This window comes from Mus caroli, chromosome 2 (assembly GCF_900094665.2).
Source record: "Mus caroli chromosome 2, CAROLI_EIJ_v1.1, whole genome shotgun sequence".
Classification (NCBI taxonomy): Eukaryota; Metazoa; Chordata; class Mammalia; order Rodentia; family Muridae; genus Mus; species Mus caroli.
Window position 1 is genome coordinate 28,089,250 of NC_034571.1, and position 22,017 is coordinate 28,111,266.

At 53.8% G+C, this 22,017-nt stretch overlaps 1 protein-coding gene and 2 non-coding genes across 6 annotated transcripts in view; all 3 read left to right on the forward strand.

Moving 5' to 3' along the window:
• The window catches only part of Prrc2b (proline rich coiled-coil 2B), an 83,573-nt gene extending 61,950 nt beyond the window's left edge, over positions 1 to 21,623 (forward strand). The window contains exons 16-32 of one of the 4 annotated variants that reach the window (XM_021183079.2): positions 361 to 2,421; positions 3,525 to 3,712; positions 4,090 to 4,235; positions 4,683 to 4,821; positions 6,242 to 6,324; positions 6,778 to 6,969; positions 7,104 to 7,301; positions 7,654 to 7,740; positions 8,273 to 8,377; positions 8,538 to 8,730; positions 9,491 to 9,588; positions 10,640 to 10,767; positions 11,127 to 11,367; positions 13,477 to 13,632; positions 14,179 to 14,270; positions 16,396 to 16,477; positions 17,736 to 21,623. In XM_021183079.2, coding sequence (XP_021038738.1) covers positions 361 to 2,421; positions 3,525 to 3,712; positions 4,090 to 4,235; positions 4,683 to 4,821; positions 6,242 to 6,324; positions 6,778 to 6,969; positions 7,104 to 7,301; positions 7,654 to 7,740; positions 8,273 to 8,377; positions 8,538 to 8,730; positions 9,491 to 9,588; positions 10,640 to 10,767; positions 11,127 to 11,367; positions 13,477 to 13,632; positions 14,179 to 14,270; positions 16,396 to 16,477; positions 17,736 to 17,867 — 4,321 coding nt within the window. In that variant the 3' untranslated portion in view covers positions 17,868 to 21,623. The remainder of the gene's footprint in view (positions 1 to 360; positions 2,422 to 3,524; positions 3,713 to 4,089; positions 4,236 to 4,682; positions 4,822 to 6,241; positions 6,325 to 6,777; positions 6,970 to 7,103; positions 7,302 to 7,653; positions 7,741 to 8,272; positions 8,378 to 8,537; positions 8,731 to 9,490; positions 9,589 to 10,639; positions 10,768 to 11,126; positions 11,368 to 13,476; positions 13,633 to 14,178; positions 14,271 to 16,395; positions 16,478 to 17,735) is intronic. The other 3 variants (XM_021183088.2, XM_029468771.1, XM_021183098.2) reach the window with 3 other exon arrangements.
• On the forward strand, positions 9,163 to 9,247 carry LOC115030453. The gene has a single exon (XR_003836049.1). It is a non-coding gene; the product is annotated as a small nucleolar RNA SNORD62 (small nucleolar RNA).
• LOC115030452 lies at positions 12,898 to 12,982 on the forward strand. The gene has a single exon (XR_003836048.1). It is a non-coding gene; the product is annotated as a small nucleolar RNA SNORD62 (small nucleolar RNA).
• Positions 21,624 to 22,017: the final 394 nt, after the last annotated feature.

A 22,017-nucleotide genomic window follows, 5' to 3' on the forward strand; every position in this document is an offset into this window, starting at 1 on the left:
AGGCCGGTGAGAGTGGGGTCTGGGCTCGCTCCTCCTGTGCATATAGGAGCTAGCCCTGCCACCCCAGGCCCAGGCTCCCCACTCCCAGGCTCCAGCTTGTTCATTGCTCCAGGGGACCGCCAGCTCCTCTGTCTCCAGGGCAGTTCATTGAGCTCCACTGACATCTTCACGGCCACGGACGCCAGGGGCCACCGAGCAACGAACCATAAGCTAGACCAAATGTTTGTGTTTTCTTTTCTTTTTAAAAAACTTTTTTTTTCTTTAAAACCAAACCAAACAAACCAAAACTAAGCCCTGTCAGCATGGCGGCCAGGAACCAAGCTCCAATCACATTGACTGATTTTTCTGGTTCCTTTTCAGGAATGAAAGGTCTTACTGTGCCTCCCCCGGAAGGCCAGGGGGCATAAGTGCCCAGCGCGATCTCTTTGAGGAGAGAGGGGAGGAGTTCTTGAGTGCTTTTGACAAGAAGGCCCAAGCAGACTTTGACAGCTGTATCTCTTCTCAAAGAATAGGCCAGGAGCTTTTATTTGCACCCCAGGAAAATGTTCAGGAGGTGGGTGCTCCTGGGGGTTGTACCCCAAACCTCAGGTGTTCCCCATTGGAGCCTGACTTTGTCCCAGCTGAGAAAAAGCCAGAGTATGGCAGCTGGGATGTTGGCCACCAGCCAAAGGCCGCCGCCACGGCCAACAGTGTCGAGCTGGAGGCGCCCCGGCAGGAGCCTTCCTTTCATGTTTCCTCTTGGGAGAAGGAAGGGAGCCCCAAGAAACAGCCAAACCCAGAGCCCGAGTGGACACCTGAGCCCCGGAGCTCCAGCGGCCAGCACCAGGAGCAGCCGGGCAGGACCCGGAGGTCAGGACCCATCAAGAAACCGGTTCTCAAGGCCCTGAAGGTAGAAGAGAAGGAGAAGGCACTGGAGAGAGGCAGGCAGGGGCTTAGAGAGGAGAGCTCACAGCGGGCCCCAGAGAAAGAACCCATGGGCAGGGCAGAGGAGGACGAGGAGAACAACCCTGCCCTAGCCAACGCCTCCTCCACCCTGGAGGACAAGGCTGCCTCCCGGGCTGGTTTTGCCCACGAGGCTAGCAAGCTGGATGAAGATGAAAAGGCAGATAAGACCTGGGAGAGCAGGCCCTCAAGGGAGGCCAGTGACATTCCCCCAACCAAGAGAAACAACTGGATCTTCATTGATGAGGAACAGGCCTTTGGGGGACGGGGCCAGGCCCGTAGCCGTGGCCGCGGCTTCAGAGAGTTCACCTTCCGGGGCGGCCGGCCTGCAGGCAGCAGCACAAGTGGTCTTTGTGGCACAGGTGTCCTTGGGTCTCGTGGCATGTACAGTAGTGGCCAGCGCAGTAACCGAGGCAGGGGCCTGCGTGACTTCCCCCCACCAGAAGACTGCCCCAGAGCCAAGCCAAGGCGTCGCATTGCCAGCGAGACCCACAGCGAGGGCTCTGAGTATGAAGAGCTGCCCAAGAGGCGCCGGCAGCGGGGCTCCGAGCATAGCCACGAGGGCATGCTCACGGAGAGGGACGAGGGTGCCCTGAAGGACTCATGGCGCTCCAACAGAACTTACACCGAGGACCAGGGCGGTATAGACACCCGCAGCCGGGGATCCCGGACATGCGGGAGAGCCCTCCCACCCCGCCTGAGCAACTGCAGCTATGGCCGCAGAACCTTTGTTGCCAAAGAACCTCCCCACTGGCAGAGCAGGAGCCCAGGCAGCTCCTGGCAGGATTATGGCTCCTCTGACCCATGTGGCCCACGGCGAGGCACCGACAGAGACTACATACCAGACTCCTACCGACAATCTGACACATTTGGAAGCAGGCTTTTTGAGGACAGCCGCACGGAGGACAAGAGATCCTTTTTCCAAGATGACCACGGGGCAGATTCCGAAAATGCAGAAAACAGGCCTTTCCGTAGGAGGCGGCCCCCACGCCAAGACAAGCCCCCTCGCTTCCGGCGCCTCCGTCAAGAGCGGGAGTCCCTGGGCCTGTGGGGACCTGAGGAGGAGTCCCATCTGCTGGCAAGCCAGTGGCCAGGCCGGTCCAAACTCTGTCCTGGGGACAAGAGTGGTCCTGGAGGTCACAGATCCCCAGAGCTTTCCTACCAGAATTCCTCTGATCATGCCAACGAGGAGTGGGAGACCGCCTCTGAGAGTAGCGACTTCAGCGAGCGTAGGGAGCGGCGAGAAGGCCTCGCAGCTGAACCCGAAGTGCAAGGGGATGGTGGCCTCTCTGGGTCCAGTTTGGGTGAAAAGAAGGAGCTGGCCAAGAGGAGCTTCTCCAGCCAGAGGCCCCTGGCCGACAGACAGAGCCGCAAGCTGGAGCCGGGAGGGTTTGGGGAGAAGCCTGTTAGGCCAGGTGGGGGTGAGCCTTCCCCCCGCTGCGAGAGCCAGCAGAGCGGGACGCCTCTGAAAGTCAAAAGGTAACGCGTCAGCACCATCGCGGGTCCTTTGTCGTTGTCCTGTTCGCAGCAGCATCAAGTCCATGCATGCACGCCCTGCCAAGCCAGGCGGCCCCGGTCGCTGTGTGTGAGCGTCTCCATCACTTGCTCCTGCATTGCTTGTCTGCTTCTCCATGGTGTGTCATTGTTGATGTTGTTGTTGTGGCTTGATCAACTAGACCCAGAGTTCCCCATTTCCTACTCCCCAGAGGCCTTCTTGTGACTGCTGTTCTAGCCCATGTTCCCAGAGTCCAGCCTCCGGATATTTCCTCAGCTCTGCCCTGACGGCTGTTGCCTGTGCGTGGTGCCTGACAAGCTCTGCAGTCTACCTGCTTGGTACTGCTGCAGCTGGTCAGAAGGCAGCACTCACCTTTGGTCATGTGGAGAAAGCTCTTGCCTCTAGTGGCCCTGCTTCCCTCATGCTGCCTGGACATGGCTGGAGCCACCAGGAACAGAAGGGAGCAGCCCACTCTCAGCCAGAGCCTGCTTTTCTAGAAGCTGAAGCTTTTGAGGTGGCCCATGGCCCAGGCTGCCTGTAGGGAGAATATGGTCTTGCTGCCCAATCAGTGCCTCAGGTTGAGATGTCTGGGGTGCAGAGGTTTTACCCCTCCTGTCCTTAGAATTCAGAGTTCACAACTCAGGTGTACATACCCCAAAGAAGTTGACTCAAGAGAATATCTGTTCTTTTAAGTCTTGGTGTGACCATTCTGCAGCCCCAACAAGGCATCATGAATGAACTCAAGAGCCCTGCAGTGAGATGGCCTGTGCTGCTCTGGTCTGTGGCCCTCTCTTGGGTGCCTCCACTCGGCCTCTTCTCGGCACTGCAGTCTGCGGAAGCAGCATACAGTGGGAGGGAAGAGTACCGTGGAGAGGGTGCTCCAGCAGCCTTCGCCCTGCCGCAGAACGGGGCCAGCACGGGGCTCGCACTGTGGGCAAGCTCTTGTGACCCTTGATGGCTCAGTAGCAGGAACCAGAACTAGATAGCTGCTGTGTCTGTGTGTGGGCCTCATGCATTCAGTTCCTCCTGCCCCTCTTTCCTAGCCTTTGAGTAGTGGAGAGTTCATGGGCTCTTCCTTCCTTTGCAGGTCTCCAGATGAGGCCTTGCCTGGAGGCCTTGGAAGCCATTCACCCTATGCCTTGGAGAGAACCACTCAGGCCAGCTCTGACGGTCCTGAAACCACCAGTAAGAAATCAGAGAAAGAGGTTTCTTTGGCTACCCAGAGGGCTGGTGAGCAGGAAGAGGCCCGGAAGCAGTTTGACCTGGGCTATGGAAGTGAGTTGGGGCTCTCCTTTGGAGTGAGGGGTGGTGCAAATCAACCCAGCCTCCTGTCTTATGATGCTTCCAGCCTTGCTGAGCCCCAGTGACATCTGTATAACTTCACAGACTTAAAGGGGGCATTCAAGGCCACATGGCTAGCAAGAGACTGACTTGGCTGTGTGAATCTGCATCTCTAAAGCCATTATCTTCACGGGTGCTGTCTGAGCACTTGTGGGTTGTGCTTGCAGTGTCGGCTCACATGGGCAGGAGGAGGGCGGGGCACCGTGTCTAGATTTCCACAGGCACTGGTGACATTGCTCCTTGGTGAGTGGACTTCCTCAGTTGACGGTTGGGTGGTTCTCATCTTACTCTTTATGTGGCCTTTGGTTCAGATGCTATCATTGACAACTGCGCCTCCAGCCCTGGGGAAGAGAATGAAGCAAGCTCTGTGGTGGGTGAAGGCTTCATTGAAGTCCTGACCAAGAAGCAGCGTCGCCTGCTGGAGGAGGAGAGAAGAAAAAAAGAACAGGCTGCTCAGGTAAGCACCACGGGCCGAGAGGAAGGGAGGACTATCCGTCGGGCATGCACTGTCTCCTGGGACCTGTCACAAAGAGGCTGACTTTTCCAGGGTCTAATAGCCAAACTGTGACCAGCTAGGTCAGAGATAAGCCTCAGCAGCCCTAGTATTCCTTTTCCCTTAGTGCCCCAGACTAGCTAGGCGATTCCTGTTCCAGCAGGTCACAGTGCTCAGGAACCCTGTACAGAAGTGCTTGCAGCTAGACACTGCATTCGGCCATGTCTGTCAGCCTGCTCCCGGGTCCAGTCTGCCTATCCTGGCAGTGCACCCTGAGCCTGGGATTCTGAAGACACGTGTCAGGCATCTCAAGCTGGTTTGGGTAGTAATATGAGCCAGGACACTTTCCTAGGAGAGTGTGCTGTCAGTCATGGCTTAAGGCTGGATTGCATCAGCTCCTCTTCCCTGCAGGTGCCTGTCAAAGGTCGGGGCCTTTCATCCCGGATTCCTCCTCGGTTTGCTAAAAAGCAGAATGGCCTGTGTCTGGAGCAAGATGTGACTGTGCCTGGCAGCAGCCTGGGCACTGAGATCTGGGAGAGCAGCAGCCAAGGTGAGGTGGGTGCCTGCCTCAGGAGAGGCAGGGCACTTTCCGGAGACTCAAACCTTTGAGCCGTCAGTATGAGTTTGTCATGACCTATTCCTGGGCCCCAAGCAGAGTCAGTGTTGAGCAGCACCTGAGCTGACTTGTTGCGGAAGTCACAGGTCAGGGATACATCCCTGGCTCCAGGACTACTCCAATAGACTAGCAGAACCTCTGCACCATGTCACCCTCAGGAAGGCACCCTGTTTCAGATGGCCAGTAGGGAGTAAGGGACCACCTTCCTCAGCACAGAGAAGCCCTCTGAATTCCTCCCTCTTGTTTTCTGTGGAAGGAGAAAGTTCAGAACGGAACTAACGGAAGTGTACCTACTTGAAAACTTTATATCCTTACAGCTTTTTTGTTTGATTTTAATGTCCCTCTCAGAGCTGTGCTTCTGGTGAGCTTTCACTTTAAAACATAAAGCCATTCCAATTGATCAAGTTCTTCTTGAAGGCCTGCAGTGAGCGCGGCCTGCACAACAGGGAGCCTAGAAGATCGCACAGTTAACGAGAGCTTTTCTGTGGCTTCTAAGGGAGCGAGGACGTGGCTGAACCCAGGCTAGAGCAAATGCCACAGTGGGTGACTCGTATTCCTGCACGTCTGTGCCTTTATAGTTGTCACTATCCTGCTGGCCCTGGTGTAGAACAGCACTTCTCAGTGACGTCCTGCTCTGGTGGAAGGATGAACGATGGGGACTGGAGGAAACTTCTGACCATGCCACCAATGCCTGAAATAACCCTCAGCCAAACGGGCACAGCAGCAGGCACCGGGCTGAAGCACAGTCAGCTTCGAGGGGTCTCAGTTGTTCACACCAGGGCTCACGTGTGCTCCATCCTGTCCATATGTCTTCTGGGTCTGCCTCGTTGGCTTTGTATGCTAGGGGAGTTCTGTAGGCTGCTCACTTAATTGAGCTGTGCCTTCCTGGATCATTCAAGGCTTGACGTAGCTCCTCGCTCCCGGTTTCAGTGCAGGAGAGTGTTGGCCTAAGAGGACTGAGAATTCTAGTGAGGCCAACCAGAGTATGGCTGGGCGTGCTGACACAGGCTCTCACCCCAGCACTCAGGAGGCAGAGACAGGAGGATCATGGGAGTTCCAGGTCAGCCAGAGCTATGTAAGATCCTGTCTGAGGAGGCTGGCTGTTGGAAGAAGCTCTCACATTAGTGCCTGTGTGTCAGATTCATTCACAAATCTCTGTCTTCGGAGCTCTGTGCCCTACAAGGCGTGGGTGGGGTGGGGTGGGGTTGGGTGGGGTGGGGTGGGGTGAGGGTGTTCCATCAACTCGTCTTTTCATTTGGTGGTCACTGCAGTGGAAAGGAACTTACAGGCTCCTGTCTTCCCAGACTGCTTGTCCCCCGTTGATGCCCTGACTCTTGCCTCCCTTCCTTGCCAGCCCTCCCTGTGCAGGGCGCTGCCAGCGACTCATGGAGGACAGCTGTCACTGCCTTCAGCAGTACTGAGCCTGGCACCTCAGAGGTGAGTGCCACTACCTAACACCCTCCCTGGCAGCTGGGCTTGCACAGGGTGCCCTACTGTGGTCCCTAGCTTATCACCCTCTTCAGCTTTGGCCTCTGCTTTCTGTGTGGTGCCTGCAGGAGCAGAGAGACGAGGGAGACTCTTAGCTGGGGAGCTGGCATAAGAGTCACCTTTGAGCTGGTATTGCCTGGCACCTGTGTGCTCTGAATAAAATGAGTTTGGTGGCCTTCTTAGATCCATGCAGTGTCTAGTGGTCATGAGCTTACATAGGATTGGCACATTCATTACACTTGGTGTGTGCCGTGGGCCACTGTACGAGGGCAGGTTTGGACTTTGGAGTGGCGGTCAGTGGTGGGGAGGAAGGCCGGCCAGTGCTGTCCAGAGGCTGCCTCCTGGATGCTAGTGCTTTGCAGTTTGGGGTCAGGGATCTAACCCATTTTGTGTTCTGCACAGCAGGGTTTTAAGAGCAGCCAGGGAGATAGTGGTGTTGACTTGAGTGCCGAGTCTCGGGAGTCGTCTGCGACCTCCTCACAGCGCAGTTCCCCATATGGCACTCTCAAGCCTGAGGAAATTAGCGGGCCTGGCATGGCAGAATCCAAGGCCGACAGCCACAAGGACCAAGCTCAGAAGCAGGCTGAGCACAAGGTAACCTACCAGTCCCCTGCACGGAGGCCAGGGCCTGGGCAGAAGAGGCCCTTCCGTCTCTGTCTTGTCTCCCGAGATGCCAAGGGTACCTGGAAGCATGTGTGTGTGTCTCAGCCCTTCTGCTTTTCCACAAGGACTCAGAACAAGGCTCTGCACAGAGCAAGGAGCACAGACCAGGACCCATCGGCAACGAGCGGTCTCTGAAAAACAGAAAGGGCTCTGAGGGGGCTGAACGGCTGCCAGGGGCCGTTGTCCCACCTGTTAATGGGGTGGAGATTCACGTGGACTCCGTGCTGCCGGTGCCACCCATTGAGTTCGGAGTCAGTCCAAAAGTGAGCTTCGCTTTGTCTTCTTTCTCTTTTGTACTTAGATGAACACTTAGGGTTGTCTCCTAAAGAGGAAAGGGAAGCTGGGAGCTGAGCACTCTGCTCTTTTGGGGAGAATGTTAGGACAGAGGCAGGGGTGGGCAGGTTTTATTGGATTGCTTTGTGGCACCAGTGGGTACAGCTGGGCTCAAAGGCCAGCCAGAGGGTGGGGGAGACAAGTCAGGTGGCTTCCGTTCTTGTGTGTGGTCATTTCCCTCTCCTGTGGCTCTGGCCAGTGCATCATGGACACTGATTGATGTGGGCGCGGGGGCAGGTGAGCTGGCCCGAGGCTCAGGTGCTGTGCCCCCTTCTCTTCCAGGACTCTGATTTCAGCCTGCCACCAGGGTCTGTTTCTGGTCCTGTAGGGAATCCAGTGGCCAAGCTTCAAGATGTCTTGGCTAGTAATGTGAGTTGGCCTGTCCTCCTGGCTCTGCCTGTGCACCCATGCTGGCAGCTCTGTGGCTTGGGGACCTTTGGCTGGAGGTGATATCAGTGCTCTTAAGGACTGGGTCACTCGGCTTACTTTAGCTCCAGTCTCCATGCTGTGCTAGCTGTGGGGCAGACTGCTCTCCCTAGGTAGGGAGCCCAGAGCAAGCACCACCACCCCACCCCCAGACTCTCCTTTCATGGCTAGTGGGCAACTCTGGTTAAGCAGGAGTTGCCCCCTGGAAGCCAGGCTCCCTCAATGCAGGTAGCACCACAAAGAGCCTAGTGACAGCCACCAGCCACTCATCCCCATTTGGGCCTGGGTGTATCCAAGCCCTTGCTTCCTGGTAGCTCAGCCCTTTGTGTGGCTGGGACGTGACTGTGGAGTGTGGGTGTGGAGGTGACTCTATCACGGAAACTAGATGAGTTCTGGTCCCGGGTGTTTGAGTGAGCAGCTGCCCTGTATCCCTGAGCCCTGCATGTGCCCCATGGCTCTCTTTCCCCCTCTCCAGGCAGGACTGACGCAGAGTATTCCCATCCTGCGGCGGGATCACCACATGCAGAGAGCCATCGGCCTCTCTCCCATGTCTTTCCCCACTGCAGACCTCACACTAAAGGTAAAGCCAGGCCCGTGCTGGGCTAGGGCCCTTACCAGCACCTTAGCTTGAGAAGAGGTGGTGGGGAGCCCTCCGCACCCACACCCATGGCTTAGGTTGCTGCTCTCCCCTTTTGTCCCCAGTAGTAATTTGCATCCCTCCCCTCCTCTTGCTTCCAAAGATGGAGTCTGCACGCAAGGCTTGGGAAAACTCCCCCAGTTTGCCAGAGCAGAGCTCTCCAGGAGGTGCAGGCTCGGGCATCCAGCCTTCATCCTCTGTGGGCACCTCCAACGGGGTCAACTATAGCTCCTTTGGTGGAGTGTCGATGCCGCCCATGCCCGTGGCTTCTGTAGCACCTTCTGCTTCGATACCAGGTATCACATCCCCTGAGCCAGGCCCAGGAACCTTCTCCATTCACTGTCGAAAAGCCGGATTCGCAGCTCTGCCTTCACGTCCAGAGTGTGGGTGACACTTGTTTTTAGGTCAGGTAGTTACAACTTCCCACATGCTGTGGACAGTGTGATCCCTGCTCTGTTACGCAAAGCAGGGTTGCAGTGCCATAGGGAGACACTGGGAACTTGCAGAGAGGAGTGAGCACAGATAGGGCTTTGAGTCAGACTCTAGTCGTTGCCAAGGCCCTGGTGAGCTGCTTTCTTCTCCAATAAAGCAGGCTGATGCTACTGAACCACAGGGGGACTGCACCCACGAAGCCAGGGCTCATCTGTGCCCTCTGTCACCAGGAGCTGTTTCTGTTCTTCCTGTTATCATGCTTGTGACTGGGGATTTTGAGGGCCCAGCTGCCAAGGTCTCAGTGATGTGTTTCCAATAGATCCTTCTGACCCTCCACTGTGGACTCAAAGCAGGGAGATGAAGAGGACAATGACTGAGAGACTGAGGCAGCTCTCTTCCATAGGAAACGGCCCTCGAAACAGCCCAAGCACTCCCACAGGGGAGTCGCTGAAGGGCTAGGTGCTCTCCTGCACCTGCCTGGGTTTCCTGAGCTGTGTGCTGCATGGGAAAACCACACAGCCTCTGCTCACACATGTCCTCAGCCCCACTGAGTCCCCTGGAAAACATGGCCGTGTGCAACGGGAGGCTTGATCCTTTCCTTCCTTTTTTGTTTTCTGTTTCTAGGCAGCCACCTCCCACCTCTGTACCTGGATGGCCACGTGTTTGCAAGTCAGCCCCGACTGGTTCCTCAAACGATACCTCAGCAGCAGAGCTACCAGCAGGTGAGGGTAGCAAGCCTGGTAGCCAGGTCAGAGGTCAGAGGTAGCACAGCTGTGTCACTCTGCACTTCTTTGCGGGTGATTTTGCCCTATGCCCCATGTGATACCCAGCACTGGCAGACCATGGCACCCAAAGAGTGTTTGTAGAAAGGATGTGAGAAATGACAGGCATGGAATAAACACCCCAGATTCCTACCCAGAGGCCTCACTTCTCATAGCTGGGGATTAGCTGCAGTTGGGTTATGTTGATAATGGGATCCTGGCAGGCCCAAGTCCCTGGGCACAGATGCATTGCATTAGAGACAGTTTTAGAGATAGGTAGGATGTTGCCTTTGCACAAGATTGGGATTCTGTCTGTGTGAGGCTGGTATGTTTTGGAGCCTCCTTCCAGAGACTGGTGCTGGCCTCCTATACAGCCCAAAGTGTTCCTTCCTACTCCGCGTCTCTGATCCAGACAGGATGGGGTACCCTCAACTCTGAAGACATGTTATGCTATTTTCCTGAGAATCTGACCCACTAAATGGATCTTAGTGCCTCCCTTTATTGTTTTTATTTTATGATTATTTTTCCTGCATGTGTGCTTTGTGTGCTATGTGCATGTACTGCCCACAGAAGCCAAAAGTTTTGGGATCCTTGGAACGAGACCTGCAGACAGTTGTCAGTGGGTGCTGAGAGCTGAGGCCAGGACTTCAGCAAGAACAAGTTCTATTAAACACCGAGTTGTTTTTCTAGCACTTTCCTTAAGATTTCTGAGTTACACTCTAGTCCAGGCTGTCCTGGAACTAAAATAAGACACAACACCCAGCTCAGTTCACGTATATCCTAAAAAGGATACTCAGAATTCACCTCCATTGACGTGTGTAGCTGGACTCGCTTCTGCTGTGTGGTTCCAGTGGTAGGGCGACCGTGCCTTGTCTTACCACTTATTGGCCTTTTGCTGCGGGAAGACAGATCAGATGAGTCGAGCTGTGCCCTTACCATCCAGGCCAGGACTAGGTAGAGGTGGGGGCGCGTGTTTCGGGCAATGCAGTCATCACCTGGCTCCTGTTCCCAGGCCGCCACTGCCCAGCAGATCCCGATGTCCCTTCACACGTCTCTGCAGGCCCAGGCGCAGCTTGGGCTGAGGGGTGGGCTCCCTGTCTCCCAGTCCCAGGAGATCTTCAGCTCCCTGCAGCCCTTCAGGTGAGAGAGCCCAGGTGTCAGACCTCCCTACCCTGGTGTCGTGTGTGCTGCTCCGGGGCCATGGACTGGGTCACCACAGACTGCTGGGGGTTTCTGTCCCTACCTCTGCCCCATTCACCATGCCCCAGCCAATGTTTCTGTATGCGCGATAGCTTCAGCCTTGGTCATCATTGGGTCTTCCTGAGCCTGCCACAGCTTGGGGTTGTTCACGGTCCCCTGGTCAGGATTGTTCCAGTCCACTGAATCATTCTCTGGGGAAGCAGGGATCTTTAGCAAGTCTTCGGTATCTGTGTTCATCAGTGTTGGAGATGGCCGTGTACCTCGTTCACCTGTCTCTGACCCCCATCTGGCTTTTGCAGGTCTCAGGTGTACATGCACCCCAGCCTGTCACCACCCAGCACGATGATCCTCTCTGGGGGTACAGCCTTGAAGCCCCCATACTCTGCATTTCCTGGCATACAGCCCTTGGAGATGGTGAAGCCCCAGTCTGGCTCACCCTACCAGCCCATGAGTGGAAACCAGGCCCTGGTCTACGAGGGCCAGCTTGGCCAGGCTGCCGGGCTGGGCGCCTCCCAGATGCTGGATTCCCAGCTCCCACAGGTCCGTGTGGTCTGTTGATAGTCTCCCCCCTCCTTGCCTCTCAGTTGCTTCTTGTGTGCTGATGTTCAGATGTATCTCTCAGACGCAGACCAACTAACTAGTCCCACAGCGCTGTGTTCTGCTAGCTTCCCTTCCCTCTAGAGCGACCGAGATGGTGGCTGTGGGACTGGAAATGGGGCAGGTGTCATGTTTGTTCCTCCATCCCTTCTAGTCCCCAGTTCAGAGCCTGCCCTCTCTGTGTGTTGGAGCTCCCACACCCCCACTGCCACCTGTGGGCCAAAATGTACCCTTCACTCCTCACCCTCAGGCCCTGTGTGGCAGCTGCGGGCCTTTCCCTCTGTCAGGCAGCTGGCTCGCCCTCTTACTCCATCTAGATACCCTAGCCCATGCCTGTGTATAGGGAGCATGCATGGGCCAGGACTCTAGTACTTTAACTAAACCCAGGCACCCCTGGGACCTGCTCCTCTCACCACCGTGTGGCATGGCTTGCATCTACAAATGGGAGTAGACCCTCAGAGCCGTGCACATGCTCTGCCTCCATCAGTCCTACCTCCTAACGGCCACTACTGCTGCTTCCCCCATGTTGTATTGTCCTCTGTCCTCCGCCATGACGGCTTGCTTCTGGACCACAGAGGCATCCTATCCCTCAGATGCCCCTCGTCCAACAGGCCACCCTGGCAAGTATCCTTCTTCTTTGTCTCTGTGTAGAGGGAGACTCAGAGCTGACCTTTTTTTTTTTTTTTTTTTTGGTTTTGGTTTTTCAAGACAGGGTTTCTCTGTATAGCCCTGGCTGTCCTGGAACTCACTCTGTAGACCAGGCTGGCCTCAAACTCAGAAATCCGCCTGCCTCTGCCTCTCAAGCACTGGGATTAAAGGCGTGCGCCACCACACCCTGCAGAGCTGACCTATTCACTGAGGGGTCTAGACCACACCCTCAACCACCCCATCACAGCATCACCCAGTTGCCCCTGACTGGTAAAATCATCTTCAAGATGTTTTCCCTGGCTTTCCTGTCTCCTTATACCCTCTTCCTTCCTTCCCCGCTCCCATCTAATTGTGGGTGTGCCCTTTCTTCCTGTTTTTGCCCTCCTTCCTGGTCACTGTCATCCAAGCACTGCTCTGCCCTGGATTTATTTCTTCAACTTTGGGTCCCCATGGCTGCCCAGCTTTGCCATTTTATATCTCCTGGCAGCTCTAGCATACTGGTTCCCAGACATCCTGCTCATCTGATCTATATTACTCCATCCTGCTTTTCCCACCCCTCCCACTTCTGGCCCTTCAGTGGCTGTACGTACACACACATACACACACACACACACACACACACACACACACACACAGAGCCATCCTTACTACCCTGCCCTATGCTGGGCTGGATATGCACCTTTTGCCCTCAGTCCTTAGTACCCTGTGCAGTGAGTACAGCAGCCCCGCCTGTGGAAGGGCAAGAGCCAGGCTGTCCCCTTGCCAGACATCGTTCCTGCCTGACTCTACCATGTCCCTGCTGCGCTCTGCTCTGAGGTCCTGGTGTCTCAGTGATGTGTTTCCAATAGATCCTTCTGACCCTCCACTGTGGACTCAAAGCAGGGAGATGAAGAGGACAGTGACTGAGAGACCCAAGTGACCCTGCTCTGCCCAGTGCTTATCCTTTCCCCAAGGCTTGTTCTGACTGGGGACGTGATCTTGTGGGCCCCGGGGGTTCTGCTGGTCTGCTGCTGACCTGCTGTCTCGCAGCCTCCAGAAGGCTCTCTTAGGCTCCAGTTTGTTCTTTTGTTCATTGATTCAAAAATCTGTGGTGCCCATCTTTGTGCCACACAAAGGGATGCGAGGCCAGGCCTCCTGTGCGGCTGTCATTTGGGGAAGCTCTCTGCCGTCTTACCCCTCCAAGCCTGCACTTGGCACCCAGCTCTGTGCAGCATGTAACATGCATTGCTCTGTCGGTGCCACTGCTCATGTCTGACAGTGCCCTGTGACGTCTCCAGCACTCTTTGTTTAATGAAGACTCCAAGGCCTGAGGCCACTCAGGAGTGCCATGTCTGCTCCCAGATGCATGTTTTAGCTTTCTCCCCAGTGTCCCTTCTGCCTCTTGACTGTGCTGTCACCCAACAGCTCACTATGCCACTGCCTCGGTATGGCTCCGGGCAGCAGCCACTGATCCTGCCACAGTCCATCCAGCTGCCTCCAGGACAGAGTCTCTCTGTTGGAGCCCCCCGGAGGATTCCTCCACCTGGCTCCCAACCTCCCGTCCTGAACACCAGCAGAGAGGTAAAGGTGGTCCCAGAGAGGGGCATTGTGCAGCCAAAGCCTCTACCACAGAACGGCTGTAGAAAGGGCACACCTCCAGTCTCAGATACTTAAGTGTAAACTAGTCAGGAAGACAGGCGTTGGCATGTGCCAGACTGCCAGGCATCAAGGACGATATACAGCCCGTCTTAGCCAATGAAGAGGAGCCACGTGGCCACCACAGGTGCAGGACCTAAACTCTTGAGTAAGGACAGGAGTCTGCATTGCATGTCTCACCAGGCCACGTGAGCTTGATGTAACTGGGGTCTGGGCGATTGTGCACATTCATCTTTCCTGTTCCTTCAAGGAAGAGCCTGCCTACCCCTGCACATGCTTTAACCCTAGCACTCAGACATGGGGACCGGAGGTCGAGGACAGCCTTAGCTATGGAGTGAGGCGTAGTCTCAGAAAAAGAATAAACACTGAATAAGACTGAGCCTCTCCCTGAGTCCGGGTTGGGGTTGGGCCACTGTGGGCTAGGCTGTCTCTGGGCTGCTGAATGACTCTGTTGCTTCTTGGCCACTCTAGTCCGCTCCGATGGAGTTGAAAGGCTTCCACTTTGCCGACAGTAAACAGAATGTTCCTACCGGAGGGTCTGCACCATCCCCGCAGGCGTACAGGTAAAGATGAGCCCTGGGGTTGGGGCACATTGCCAAGAGCCCATGGGCCAGGGGAACATGGTGGAAGGCATTGCAGCATGGCCCCCTTTGTGTTTCTGAGTGTCACTGAGGCGTCCTTGTCACATGTTCATGCTGTAGCTAGCTGTGGCAAAGTGCGTCCTGGGGAAACTGCATTTGTTTCTAATCTGCAGGGTATCAGGCTCTGAGGAGTAAGAACTTCGTGGGGTGGCAGCCACAGCCCCACTGTCTCATATCCAAACTCACCCTCTGACCCCTATTAGAGAACTTCTTAAAGCTGGGTGTGGGTGGCCTTTCTTCCCAAACCACAAACTGGTACCCGCTGTTGGCTTCCTTGGTATGGGTTTTCTACCTCCAGTAACCATCAAGGTTCTCCTTGGCTTGACTCAGAGGTATCTGTTGGATCATGGCAGGGTCTCTTGATTCTCTCAAGCTGGGTTGGGGGAGCAGCTCTGGGCCTGGGCCTGAGACTATACAAACTGATACCTTGTGTTTAAGCACTGAGTGGGACAGACAGATCTGTAGTGTCTTTCTAGAGGTCACCCAGGACACACTGTGCAGGTAGAGTCCTACCACCTGTGCCCCACTTCACTGACCATTCGCCTGACTCTGGTGTTCTGGGCTGGGAATAAAGTGAAGGCCCCTCACTGTCTTACGCTCTTGCTATGGTGGCTTTGTTTGTGCGTGAGTACATTCCGTTCTACTGTCATTGCCTGGCAGAGGGCCCACAGCAGAGCCGTGTGGAGGGAGGAAGAGAGGAAGGTTCGGGAAGGCACACACACTCACACACACACACACACGCCATGGTCGCCATGGTCTGCCTGCACAGTGCAATGGCAGTGACTTGGGCTCAGCAGGTTGTAAGGAGAGAACAGCCTTGGAAGAAACTGGGCACTCTAGCCACATACGGAAAATATTTGGGGGTGGGAAGGGACCAAAAATGGCTTCTTGTCATCGTTTCTAAGGAATATAGTATAGCTACTGTCTACATAGTGTTTGTAAGCAATCTAGAGAGGATTTTCCAAGTGTATAGGAAGAGCTGGGCGTGGTGGATCAGTATAGAGAGTGCATGTGTACTTAGACTCATCAGGCTCTGGGTTCCATTCCCAGAACCAAACAAAAACAAAAGAACAGGAGGCTGGAGATTAAGATCACTGGCTGCTTGCTTTTCCAGAGGTCCTGAGTTCAATTCCCAGCAACTATATGGTGGCTCACAACCTTCTATAATGGATCCAATGCTCTCTTCTGTTGTCTGAGGACAGCTACAGTTTGCTCATATAAATGAAATAAATAAATCTTTAAAAATAAATAAATAAGAATGGCCTCTATAGGCTCATATTTAAAAAACAAAACAAAAGAACAAAAAAACAAAACAAAAAGCCACATACTGGAGAACATGGCTAGGTTACATGTAAATAGCATGTTAACTTTATCTGTGAAGAGACAGAGGGGCTGCTGGATATGAAGACACAGGCGTTGTGGTGACCAGAGGGATTGCTATAACTCTTGTATAGCAAGATTTTCAGGAAATGGGCGAGGGGTCCTCAGTTAAAAATCAAAGGATGTGCTGTCCCATGATGGCTTTTCCGGCTATGGTTGTATCTAGCACTAGACAGCCTCACCCCAAAAGACTTGCTGGCCTCTGCACAGTACTCTTTCTTACAGAAGACCTTTTTCTCATAAAACATCTAAGGGCCCTGAGGACTAAATGTGGTTGTAGATCTCTCCCCTTCCTCCACAAGTGAGACCGAGGGCCTCCTCTCCCCTCCCCCTGGGGTAGCTCCTTAGAAGGCTGCTGCTAGCCTTCATCTAGACACCGCACCACACTGGTCCAGATTCCACAGCCTGAGGATGGCACTGGCTGTCTTCTCATGGCAAGGGCTGTAGCTTCTCTCCTGGGTGTGTCTCCGGGAGGTGCCGAGGGGCGCTGTTGACCGCCCTCCTCCATGTTTGCATTCTTAGCTGTCTCAGGTCTGTGCTTTCTGTCTGCTGAAGCCTCTGGCCAGAGGGCCTCCCTGTCTTGATCTGCCTCCACGTGCTGCTAGGCATTGACTCCATCTCTGTGGTGACACATGTGTATTCTCAACCCTGCCTTTGGTTTTTTCAGGCCTAGCTCTGCTAGCCCCAGTGGGAAGCCCTCTGGATCAGCAGTTAACATGGGCTCTGTGCAGGGACACTACGTTCAACAGGTAGAAGATGGCTTCCCAGACCCTGCAGCCCTGGACACTTAGGCCTGTCTCCTAGCGCCAAAGGAGAGGGGACTGTCCAACTGATGGATGGTTTTTATTAAGGGAACCGTGCCCTACTGCTTAGAGCTGGGCCACCTGAGTCCCTCCTGGCAAAAGCACTTCTCTTGATGGGCGCTTGGATCCTTCTTTGTCCTGCGGAGAAGGCAGGAGCCCAATTCCCACAAGAGGAGATGCCAGAAGGTGTACTATCTATCCCCAGCCACTTATGGCTGTCATGGCGCTCTAGGAGACACGGTTAGGCCTGGGTTAGCTCAGGCTGGGTGTGTGTGCGTGCTAGCTCTAGTGAGTGCTGTGGCATGTCTCTGTCCTGGGTGGGATCGTGGACAGGATACAGCCTCCCCCACTTCACAGGAAGGATTTCTCTGTCTTTCCCTGTAGGCCCTTTTCTCTTCCTCCTGTAAAGGTGGGCTGGGACTTCAGAGCTCAGGACCTTGGTCAGGCCTGGGACTTAATAAATTTGTCACTGAGAGGTGGAGATTGTGAGGGTGATGGCTCCCTTTTTGCCCCCCTTCCCCAGTGTTCCTTGGAGGTCACTGTTCCTGCTATGAGATGGGTTTCTAAAACCCTTTCTCCCAGAGCTGAGGGCATAACTCAGGGGCAGAGCACCTGACTAGCATGGGTGAGGCCCTGGGTTCCACCCTCAGCTGACAAAACAACAAAAACACCCAACAAAGTTTCCCCCAGAAGTTAGACAAGTGCGGTTACCCTGTGCAGGCCACCACTGAGCTGCTGGCTAGTGTAACCCTGAGATCAGGTGGGGTCCTGGGGAAATGCGGTTATTCAGAGACACTTGGGATGGGGCTTGACTGAATCATGCATCAAGATCTGGGTGATCGCAGTTGGCTTCATTCCTCAGCTGGGTGGGTATCCAGCCCATGGGTAGATTGGTCTGCTGAAGGGGCTGTTTGCTTGCCCACGGGGCACAGGGTGCACTGATTTGAAAAGGCCCCTCCCTTCAGCCTTGGGACCTGAAATGTTCACAAAGGATGTGCTACTGACTTCTGTGGAGGACCGGGAGTCTTCCAGCCTTTCTGAATCACTGCACCCGTGGGAGGGACAGGACCGTTCTGACTGCACACCAGGCTCCTCCCTGGTTCCTGTGAGGATAGCTTTTGGTCTGACCCTGGAGCAGGAAGGGAGTGGTCTCTACACATTTTGCCCTGTGGTCACTTTGGTTTTCCTGTTCATCTGTCCTAAGGCAAAGCGAGTGGATGAAAAACCCGGCCTGGGAACCGTGAAGCTGCAGGAGGCCTCGTCAGCCACCTCCCAGATGAAGCGAACCGGAGCTATCAAGCCTCGGGCAGTCAAGGTGGAGGGAAGCAAAGCCTGAAGGTGCCTGGGTCTCTTGCCTCACCTAACAGGGATGGTGCGCCACACCAGCCTGGACAGCCACCGCCTGGCTTGGACAGAGCTCTCTTCCACTCCCGAAAGCTCCTGAGAGTTCCATCGTCAGCCAGCCTGCATCGTGGACATGTGGCTTTGACCTGCTTGCTTTGGTACAAAAGAGCAGACTTCCTCCTTCCCCCTCCCCTCTGCCCAGTGACTGTGGAGTGAGCCTCCTGTGCAGTGCAGACCTGCCCGCCCGCCCGCCCAGTTCCCTAGGCACAGTGGTTTGGCAGCAGGGTCATTTTAGCTGGAGGCTTTTTGTTTTAAAAAGCAGCTAAGGTTTCTACAAAGGGGAAATGAGAACAAAATGCTAGCTACATCTGTATAGCTGAACTTTTATATGTTCCTCGCTGTCCTCTCTGCTCTGCTGTCCCCAGTGGTCGCCTTTTATCTCCGTCCTGTTTGACATGTCACAGTGCTACCTTAAGAGGTGATTCTTAAGAGTCACACACACACACACACACACACACACACACACACCCCGGTTGGCTAACCTTTGGGGTTTGGAGGATGTGATTGGACACTCTGGTTGGTCCCTCACCACCTTGGGCACTGTGAAGTTGGTATCTGAGTTTAGTTCCCTGGTGTGGAGTTAATGTTTCAGAATAAGAATTATCTGTTCAGGGCCCTTTTGCTGTCATTGGACACAGTGAGTATTGCGCACCAGAGAAATTGTGGAGTTTTGTAATCTAGATTGGCCCCACTTGGGGACTGCATCTTAGGCTCCGTACTTTAGCCCCCTGGGTGGCTGTGTTCCCCACTCATTTCCTTTCCTCTTTGTGGAGCCTGCTGTGTCCCTCTGGATCCCTGTCCATTCACTCCTCACAGCTTATCACCAAAATCAATATAAGGACACAGGTGAACACCTATTAGTCAAGTTTGCGACAGGAAAGACTATGTATGGCACATTCATCTTCCGTCCTTCGCTCCTGGTAACAGGGCAGGGTATTGGGTAGGGTTTCTAAGCTATAGGTGTGTTACCCTTCCTTAAAGAACTGGACAGGGTCAAGGTATAAGTGGCCTACAGAGAAACCTATGCAGCCTCAAAGGAGGCTGGTGGTGGCTAAAGGGTGGTGTCTTGGGGCTGCTGCTTGCAGGTTTTGTGTGAGCACCTGTATGTGAGGCTTCTTGCTTTCACTAAGAACAAGGAAAATTTCCCATTGTTCAAAGGAAAATGAAGTGAATTTCAGGGTGCTCAGCTGCTGCTTAGGACCCCCATTTAATCACCCATCTGGGGTGTTGGAGACAGCCTGCTTCAGAGAGCTCATAGTTGGTGGCAGGGCTGGGACAAGCATGTGGGTCTGTCCTCAAGTGTCACCATGGGCATGAGAGCAGAGAAGCAGCTTAGGAGCTCTGAAGTGGCTTCACCCTGCCTAGTTGGTTGTCGAAGGAAGCAGAAGTCTGTTTTCCCCGGCAGGTACTGCCACACTGTCCCCAGCATTAGCAGTCAGGGCAGCCTTTGTGCAGTTTCATTGCAGCTGCAGCACTCGGCTCCTTCCTTCCCGCCTCCAACACATCTCCTCTCTTCTCGAATCCCTCCTCAGAAGCACTGTTCACTTAGGAGTCCCCAGCACAGATCTGCCTGTGCCCCTATCAGCCCTTCGACCCCCCCGCCCCCCGGAAGTGACCGAGTCCTCTGCCCCACTGCCAAGCTCTACCCCATAAGTCTCAGTCAGTAAAAGCCACACAGTCACCTCTTAGAAATGCGGCCAGACCCACATCACCTAATGCTTGGTGGGCATTATGTGTCAAAACAAGCAAACATTTTTCTCTTTCAGAATTTCACAGGACGCTGTTACAAACTCAAAATGTGCCCTTTAGGTGAGCCTGCTGTCAGAATGGCAGTACTCCCTGTTTTAAGAAGAAAAATTAGGAGGTCACCTGTTTTCAGTCCTTTCTCTAACCCTGTATTTCCCTCCTGCCTCTCACCCTAAATAAAAACAAGAAACACTAGAATTTATTTATATGTATTGATGTTGTAGGTCTAGATGGAAAAAAAAGTAAATGTCCCACTGCTCTGTTTATATAATGTCTGAATTACTCTGTGCAGGAAAGGCCAGGAAATTGCATGTGAAATTTGGTGTGCTCACCACCTCTGTGATCTCAGCTGTGGGCTCTACCCCTCTGAGAGGCACATTTGCAACTAGACGCTGAGGACAGAGGGCAGGCTTCAGGCCAAATGTCCCTACTCCTCAGATGATCTGGTCAAGCCAAGTTTTTAGTACAGAGGTGTTTTAAGGTGCAATATCTCTTCGTGTGGTTTTTAGAGTCAAGCTCAAAGTATAATAGAACTTGGGCCTTATTTTGGTTTCATACCCCCATCTTTAGATCACACATAAAAACAGGAGCGTCTGTCAGGGTGCCATGGCCTTTGGTGGGAACAGGTAAAGCCTTTTCTACTGCTGAGATGGGTGGAGGTGGGCAGAATCTTTTACTCCTGCCTGCTGAAGTCACCTCCTACTGCTGGTGGCTTTGTTGGTGCCACTGATGGTGAAATCCATGGTTTGGCAACCAGGACTCTTCAATCTGCTGGTCCTGATGCAGCGTGCAGCATCTGTCGGTGAAGACTTCTGCCAACTGCATTTAGTCTGGTTTAGTCTGGTCTCTAACAGTTGCTTTCCTTGTCTGATTCCCAAGTTTAGCATTTTCAAATTCAGAGTTCACAGAACACTTCTGGGTCTAAGCTTCCTTAAGGGGGAAAAAAACAAAGGATGATTGCAGTACACATTTAGAAACGCTGGTTCACATCCAAAGCCATGCTTGCTCTGCCGCTTCTAGAGATACTTGGATAACACTGTCAACCTTGCTGTCCTGTCCCCTGGAGCCACCTTCCAGATGGTCAGTGATGAAGTCGTGAATGATTTGACACTCAGGGCCCAGGGCACAAGAGTGTGCCTGCTGAGGCCATGAGGCAACTCTGGCTAAGTCCGCCCCCCAACATCCACTGGGGTCCCCACTCTGCCAGGTACCTGCATGTTAACTTTCAAGTTTGCCTTGCCCTCATTTCCAGCAAGTCTGGGTTAGAGGGTCTGTTGGGAATCTTTCACAAGCAAGGGCACAGAAGTCTGGCTTCTGTATTCTTTGATGAGTGGAAAAGCCAGCTCTTTTGTGAGATGGCTCTAAGACAAGTTAGGTCATGTGGAGCAGAGTGGTCAGTGTCGGGGATGAGCACAGTCACCCAGCTGTGCTCTCCACTGTCTACCAGCTCCGACTGGTGATCTTCCAGGCGCATGACACCTGCAGCCCCAGCTGCTTGCTTCAGACCTGCAACCTCCCCAGGCCCCATCTTTGGCATGTCACAATCCTGGAGCAGCAGTTCCTGTGAAGGCTCTGTGCAGGCTCCTTAGTTGAAGGGTCCTGTGTTCTCGGCTTTCCACCTCAAACCTTTTATAGAAAAGGACATGGGGGATTGTTCTTTTTGAGGGTCCTTTTGTTTTCCTTTGCTTTTCTTTTGGCCTTCCCTCTGTCTTTCACTTAGACCAGCTATTTGAAAGGGCAGACGATGCTAAAGGTGTACTGTGCAGCTTGTTTAGACGTGATATGGGGAACTTCTTCGGATGGGAAATGGAATCGTGAATTCACCCTCCCTTCCCTCCGGGTCAGTCCCTGTTGTTTCTCCTTTCAAATATGTGATTGTACTAGGTCTTTCCATACGAAAGAACTCTCCTTATTTAAATAAAAAAAAGTATAAAAAAATAAAGCCAAACATGCTTTCTCAGGCTGTGTCGGTTTTCTCTCATTTGGAAGAGTACAGCTGGTTCACTGCTTCCCGGGAGACTCTCGGGAGTGGCCAGAATACCTCAGGGCGTGCAGCACTGCACTGTGCTGGTGGTCCCAAGACTCACCTAGGCAGCCGTCTCCAGAACAGCTTTTTCTATGACTTTTGCCTTTGTCTTCCATTAATTGTATTGGTTATTTTAAAACCTTAAGACAGATTCTAAAGATGTCCTTGGTGTGGGGGGAAGGTGACTTGGGTAAATGGAACAAGGTCTCAAGCAATTTAGCAGGGACTAGGACACATGTCTTTCCTTCAGGGTCTCTGAGAAGGCTAAGCAAGGAAGGGGTTGCAGATCATACAAATTAATACATATTCA